The 7,314-nt window shown below is 51.2% G+C and overlaps 1 protein-coding gene across 1 annotated transcript; it reads left to right on the forward strand.

Annotated features, from left to right (window-relative positions):
• Window positions 1-913: 913 nt before the first annotated feature.
• LOC136787547 (olfactory receptor 14C36-like) lies at window positions 914-1,849 on the forward strand. The gene has a single exon (XM_066984857.1). It carries the CDS (start codon window positions 914-916, stop codon window positions 1,847-1,849), a length of 936 nt encoding a protein of 311 aa, XP_066840958.1.
• The last annotated feature ends 5,465 nt before the right edge of the window (window positions 1,850-7,314 follow it).

Here is a 7,314-nt window from a genome sequence, read left to right on the forward strand (position 1 = left end):
AGCCCAGAACACCCTGCCCTGCCTGGCCAGGCCGGGCTCTCTGCCAGCTGCCCCAGAGCTCCTGCATCCATGGAAAGAAGAGAAGCTCCCAAGCTCCATCTGGCTTGCTGTGGCCCTTCTTCCTCAGCAGCATTCTCCTGTTTCTTCTCAGGGAAACACCTGAATGGGATGACAGTGCAGCTCAGAGAGGGGTGAAACAAGGCAGCTGAGAACAGGACTGGTGGGCAGAATCACTCTTCTCAGTCTTCACTAATGGACACTCCCATAAAATATCAGCAGGACTGTACAGGGAATGTGAGGGCATTCAACCATCCAATACCTATCCTAAGCATTACAGGGCCTACTGGGATAAAATAAAGCAAACAAAATCCCTACAGCTCAGCTCTGCGTTCAGATGATTTGTTTGCAACAATGGACAAGTCGAATGGAGTTGAGTTTCCCCCATGTTCCTGCTTCCCTCCTGCTGCACAGCAGGAAGGACTCCTCTGGAGCCCACAGCAGCCCCTGCTCCCAGTGCCACTCAGCCAGCACCAGCCGCAGCTCAAGCAGGAGAGCTGCAGAAAGGTTCTCCTGCAAAAAGAAAGGCTCAGGCTGGGGTATCCTCTAAGAGACAGAATAGGTTTTCATCAGAGAAATCTGTTTGAACTTTCTTCTGCCTTTTCCTCTTTAACAGAAAAGCATGTCTAAAGACATCAAATGCCCAACATCAGCTCTGTGAGCTAGTTCCTGCTGCTGGCATTCGCAGGACCAAGTAAAACTCAGGAAAGGGACCTGCCATATGCCTGCCTGGAGGTGGAGAACCATTTGGGGAGGTTTAAATGAGAAATGGTAGGAGTTTTCCTCTGATAAGTCAGTTCTACATTATGAATGTCTTTCTATTCTTTGAGCAGAACCCGATGCCTCTAAACAGCAGATGTCCAACAGAAGCTCCATCACCGAGTTCCTCCTGCTGGCATTCGCAGACACGCGCGAGCTGCAGCTCCTGCACTTCGGGCTCTTCCTGGGCATCTACCTGGCTGCCCTCCTGGGCAACGGCCTCATCCTCACCGCCGTAGCCTACGACCACCGCCTCCACACCCCCATGTACTTCTTCCTCCTCAACCTCGCCCTCCTTGACCTGGGCTGCATCTCCACCACTCTGCCCAAAGCCATGGCCAATGTCCTCTGGGACACCAGGGCCATCTCCTATCAAGGGTGTGCTGCCCAACTCTTTTTCGTTGCTTTCTTGGTTGGAGCAGAGTATTCCCTTCTCACTGTCATGTCCTATGACCGCTACGTTGCCATCTGCAAGCCCCTGCACTACGGGAGCCTCGTGGGCAGCAGAGCTTGTGCCCAGATGGCAGCAGCTGCCTGGGGCAGTGGCTTTCTCAATGCTGTCCTGCACACGGCCACTACATTTTCCCTGCCCCTCTGCCAAGGCAATGCTGTGGACCAGTTCTTCTGTGAAATCCCCCAGATCCTCAAGCTCTCCTGCTCAGATGCCTACCTAAAGGATGTTGGGGCACTTGTGTGTAGTGTTTCTTCAGCTTTTGGCTGTTTTGTTTTCATTGTTTTCTCCTATATTCAGATCTTAAAGGCCGTGCTGAGGATGCCCTCTGAGCAGGGCCGACACAAAGCCTTTTCCACGTGCCTCCCTCACCTGGCCGTGGTCTCCCTGTTTATAAGCACTGGCATGTTTGCCTACCTGAAGCCCCCCTCCATCTCTTCTCCATCAATGGATCTTATTGTGGCAGTTCTCTACTCAATTGTTCCTTCATCAGTGAACCCCCTCATCTACAGCATGAGGAACCAGGAGCTCAGGGTTGCAGTAAGGAAACTCTATGGATACTTGCTTCTTTGGAAACAATAATGGTTTTGATTTCCCTGATTATTTCAGACACCGTGAGGAGAATTTTTTGTTATTATATTTCTTTATAAATATTTTCTCCAAGTTGTTTTGATTTAAATAATTTTAACCTTAACCTGTCAACGTGATATTTTTTTGATTTACAGTGACCCAATCATCAAATCTACCTAAAGAAGCGGGCTTACCATGTAGACAAACACAATAAAAAAACCATCAGAACTATATTGGTCTCAGCTGCTGTCTCCTCCTGTCTCCTCTGGAGCTTGGGGACCAGCTCCAGCATGCAGGAAGAGCTCAGGGCCCCTGCTGCTTCCCTGGAGCCATGGCCGTGGCCAGCCACAGGACTTGGCCTTTTCACTGCTGCTCTCTTTTGCCTTCCAGTGTGTTCCTCCTGTGCTCTTGTATCTGTGTTAGTCTTGAGGTCTCATGTACCTTGGTGACAGTCCTGTTGTCTCTGCAGTGACATCCCTGTGGCTGCAGGCAGCAGCAGGCACTGTGCAGCCCTGGGTCACAGCCGGCGTCCCTGCTAGCAGTGCAGTAACAAGAGGGGCTGCTCAGGGCAAACCCAGTCTTGGACTCATCTGCATGGGACTGTGCCCCCTGCAGTGGGGCTGATGGCAGATTCCAGCCTGGAGAGGAATCTGGAGCTGGCAGGAGATGTCAGGGGATCTGCAGGGACAATGTGCTCCGTGGGTAGTGATTAGGACCTCTTAAAATGAGTGACCATCCAAGGAAGAGTCTTTTAGGGGGAAAAGCGAATCTGAGGTGTCCAGGGGCTAAGGAGGGCTCTGCAACACCAGGGGAGGCCGTGAAGAGCCATCAGGTGAAGGCCCATAAGACTGCAGAGTAATTGAGGAGACCTTATTTAAAGCCCTGAAGAAGCCGCAATACTTCTTCATCTCTGCAGCCTGCCCCCGAGAAATTGCCTGCCCCCCGAGAAATTGCCCCCCTCTCTTGGAAAGATGACCCCATTATTTATTGCTGAGCACCACGTTATTGAGTTCCACCCGGAAGGCAGGGCTAGGCAGTGGGGATGGCAGGAGGAAGACTTGTGTGAAGACTATGAAAAACATGGAAATTCAGGGCTTTAGCAGATCCTTAAAGTCCTGCCTGGGTCCCCAGATGGAAAGCAATGTATGTCTGTGGGTGGAGGAGGAGGAGGCGAGTCCCAGGACAGGGGCAGGGCTGAAGGGCCCTGCGCGAAGCTGGGCTGATGGAGAAGTGTCCACCTTGCGTGTGTGCCTCAGCCTGGGAGAAGGGACCTGCCCGCGGTGCGGGATGGCTGGGCTGTGCTCAGCCATGCCCCAGGAGCTGACCTTGCTCTCTTCCTCCCCACCACTCCCCACACGGGGCAGGCCCTCAGGAAACACCCCTGAGCCTGGAGATGCACCAACCTGCTGCGGCGAGGTGCCACTACTGCAGGGGAAGAGGGGAGGGTTGGAGAGACACGTGGAGCCTGTGGGAAGAGTGGTGTGGCCTGGGGAAGTGAGGGCCTGGGAAAAGTTACCCTGGATCCATAGGAGCCGTTCTGGAAAGAAAACTTGTAGGCAGGAACAGCACATTTCTGGAGGTGCAGAGCTGCTGGGCACATTGTGCAGGGTGCTCTGATGGACTTTTGTGTCCTTTTCCATCGTGTCTTCAGTGCCACTTTTCTCAGAAATAGAGTAGGCAGCAGAGGTGTGATGGATAAGCTGAGATCATGAAAGCCAGCATTAACGTGCCCCTAAGAAGATGACTGATATGGAGAGGTCAGGAGAAGCATGGACAGGAGAGATGTGAGATTTGGGGAGGGAATAGGGGCTTGGCCAGCAGAAACTAAGGATTTTGTCGAGGTAAGAAGGTTCAGGTTATGCTGATGCTGCTGTAACCGTGACTTAAAACAGTCACACGAAGCCCTTCACCGGCTTCAACCAGTAAACTTAATTCGCAAACCTAAATGCTACTCCACACCATAACAGCGATCTACTACTCTAATGCTTGACCTCAAAGAAACCCTTGAAGCCAAAATACTTTCCCTTACCCTTACACTTTTCCTTACCTTGATCCCTCCCCTTAACACTAGATTTCAATGCTTTATTTAACCCTAGTCTTCTTGGCAGACCTAAACAAAACCCTAAATCACAAAGCTTGGTCATACCCTAACCACAGACCTTGACACCGTAAGCAGAAAACCAAACCTGCCCATGAAATATTTGATTAAATTGTAACCCAGAAAAGTGAGCCCAGGTCCTTAATCAAAACCTGAACACCAAACAGAGAAAGCACTTGTTCCTGTGTATTAACCTCCCCACCTTCAGACACTTTTTAACCCTTAACGTAAGGTGCTTGGCCCCTTGGGGCAGGGCAGAAAGAGTGAGGTTGTTGTGCAGTCACATGGCATTCAGAGATGGATGTGAGGGGCCGTGGATCTGATCAGCTTGTGGGCCACAAGGAGGAGATGGGTGGGAATGCTCTGCTGAGCTCAGCTGTGCCTCAGGATCTCCTGCCCCAGCAGGAGGAATGGGACTGGGGCAGTGACTGGGAGGTCACTTCTGTCTCTGCAGCTGATAGGGCAGCAGCAGGAACGTGTCACGCAAAGGGACTGTGAGGTCCCTTGTGTCTGGAGGTGGCAGGTCAGCCTTGGCTTCTCCCTGGGATCGGCACTTTGGGGCTGCCATCTGCCAGTGGCCCTGCTAGGCCAGCAGAAGGCCCCTGCTTGGCATGCTGCCTGTGGGATCCCCTCTGCCTCCATCCCCAGGAGGACCCAGACAGAAAGAAGGCCCGCAGAGGGCTTGTCCTGTCCCTTCTGCTTGAGGCCAGGACTGGACAGCAGGAGGCACAAGGCTTGGCTGTGTCTAGCCAAGAAGCTGCAAGGCCAGCAGCAGGCCCAGGGCTTGGGAGATGCTGGTGAGGTGACTTCTGTCTGCTTAGCTGACAGGCCGCAAGGACGTTCTTCTCATGGAATCACACTGCCCACCACATCATACAGACCCCAACAAGAACCCTGAGCCAGACGGGGGGGTGCAGGATCTCCCCTCCCAGTGGCTGCGGTCAGGCCTTGGCCCTTCTGCTTCACCAAAACCAACCAAGACTTTTCTCAGCACAGCGCTTTGCCTGTCTGGAATCATGGCCTCCAATTATGTGCCCTAACAAGTCCCTGGGGAGGCTTTGTTAGTAACAGCCCTCAGAGGGGCCCATTAATACTCCAAGTCACTTCAACTTTTCCTTCTCACTTTAACTTCTCAAGCGGTTACATCATTCTCCTCTCAGTACCTGAGCTTCACAGACTGAGCACCAAAATGCAACATGGAACTGTGTGGTTTAACCCGGCTGGCAGCTAAACCCCACACAGCCCTTCACTCACCCTCCCCCCTCCCTCTCTGGGATGGGGGAGAGAAACGGGAAAGTGAAGCCGGTGAGTTGAGATAAAGACAGTTTATTAAGACATGAAAATAATAATAACAATAATGATAATAGTGATAATGATAATAGTATTAATAATAATAATGTGTAAGAAACAAGTGATGCACAATGCAATTGCTCACCACCCGCTGACCGATGCCCAGCCTATCCCTGAGCAGCCGGCGCCCCACCCCGGCCAGCCACCCCTATATATTTTTTAGCATGACGCCAGATGGTATGGAATACCCCTTTGGCCAGTTTGGGTCAGCTGTCCTGGGTCTGTCCCCTCCCAGCTCCTGCTGCACCCCCAGCCTGCTCGCTGGCAGGACAGAGCGAGAAGCTGAAAAGTCCTTGGCTTGGTGTAAGCACTGCTCTGCAACAATTAAAACATCAGCATGTTATCAGCGCTCTTCTCATCCTAATCCAAAACAGATCACCCTACCAGCTACTAGGAGGAAAATTAACTCTGTCCTAACTGAAACCAGGACAGATATCCACCCCTTATTCCATACCATTTATGTCATGCTCAGGTTACACTCTTTCCAATACCTTGTAATTAGTCACCATTTTCATCTATGATATATAGCAATCATGGTAGTGATGACATACAGTATTATATAATAATGAACATACTACAATTCAACTCATGGGCTATTCTCACCCAGTATCAAATCCCCTTGAGGTACACACCGGACCTCCCCATTCTTTTGCAGTACCCACCAAGTGCATCCAGGTCCCTGAGCAAAAGCAATCCCACGAATGGGTTTGCCTTTTCCTGAGGCAGGAGTAGCCCAGACTGTTTTACCCAGCATGTTTCTTACGTGCACTACAGGAACTTTATCCCCTTCTACAGTGCGTAACAGGTTTGATTGGGCAGGTCCAGCTCGGTTGGCAGATCCCCTAGTATTGACTAACCAGGTGGCCTTTGCCAAATGTGTATCCCAATTTTTGAATGTCCCAGCACCCATTGCTTTCAGTGTAGTCTTCAACAGTCCATTGTATCGTTCAACTTTTCCAGAGGCTGGTGCATGATAGGGGATGTGATAAACCCACTCAATACCATGTTCTTTGGCCCAAGTGTCTATAAGGTTGTTTCGGAAATGAGTCCCATTGTCTGACTCAGTTATCTCTGGGGTGCCATGTCGTCATAGGACTTGCTTTTCAAGGCCCAGGATACTGTTCCGGGCGGTGGCATGGGGCACAGGATATGTTTCCAGCCATCCGGTGGTTGCTTCCACCATTGTAAGGACGTGGCACTTGCCGTTGCGGGTTTGAGGGAGTGTGATGTAATCAATCTGCCAGGCCTCTCCATATTTATATTTCAGCCATCGTCCTCCATACCAAAGAGGCTTGGACCGTTTGGCTTGCTTGATTGCAGCACATGTTTCACAATCATGAATAACCTGTGCTATAGTGTCCATGGTCAGGTCCACCCCTTGATGGCCTGAGGTGTCATGGGCCCATCGGGCTATAAATAATTCACCTTTATGTTGCCAGTCCAGGTCCACCTGAGCCACTTCAATCTTAGCAGCCTGATCCACCTGCTGGTTGTTTTGATGTTCTTCAGTAGTACGATTCTTGGGCACATGAGCATCTACATGGCGTACCTTTACAACCAGGTTCTCTACCCGGGCAGCAATATCTTGCCACAATGCCGCAGCCCAGATGGGCTTGCCCCTGCGCTGCCAGTTGTTCTGCTTCCATTGCTGTAACCACCCCCACAGGGCATTTGCTACCATCCATGAATCAGTACAGAGATAGAGAACTGGCCACTTTTCTCGTTCAGCAATATCTAAAGCCAGCTGAATGGCTTTCACTTCTGCAAACTGACTCGATTCACCTTCTCCCTCAGCAGCTTCTGCAATTCGTCGTGTAGGACTCCATACAGCAGCTTTCCATCTCCGATGTTTTCCCACAATACGACAGGACCCATCAGTGAACAAGGCATATTTCTTCTCTTTTTCCGGTAGCTTGTTGTACAGCGGGGCTTCTTCAGCACGGACCACCTCCTCCTCTGATGATATCCCAAAGTATTTGCCTTCTGGCCAGTCCATAATCACCTCCAAGATTCCTGGGTGACTGGGGTT

Source organism: Anser cygnoides, chromosome 30 (genome assembly GCF_040182565.1).
Source record: "Anser cygnoides isolate HZ-2024a breed goose chromosome 30, Taihu_goose_T2T_genome, whole genome shotgun sequence".
Lineage (NCBI taxonomy): Eukaryota > Metazoa > Chordata > Aves > Anseriformes > Anatidae > Anser > Anser cygnoides.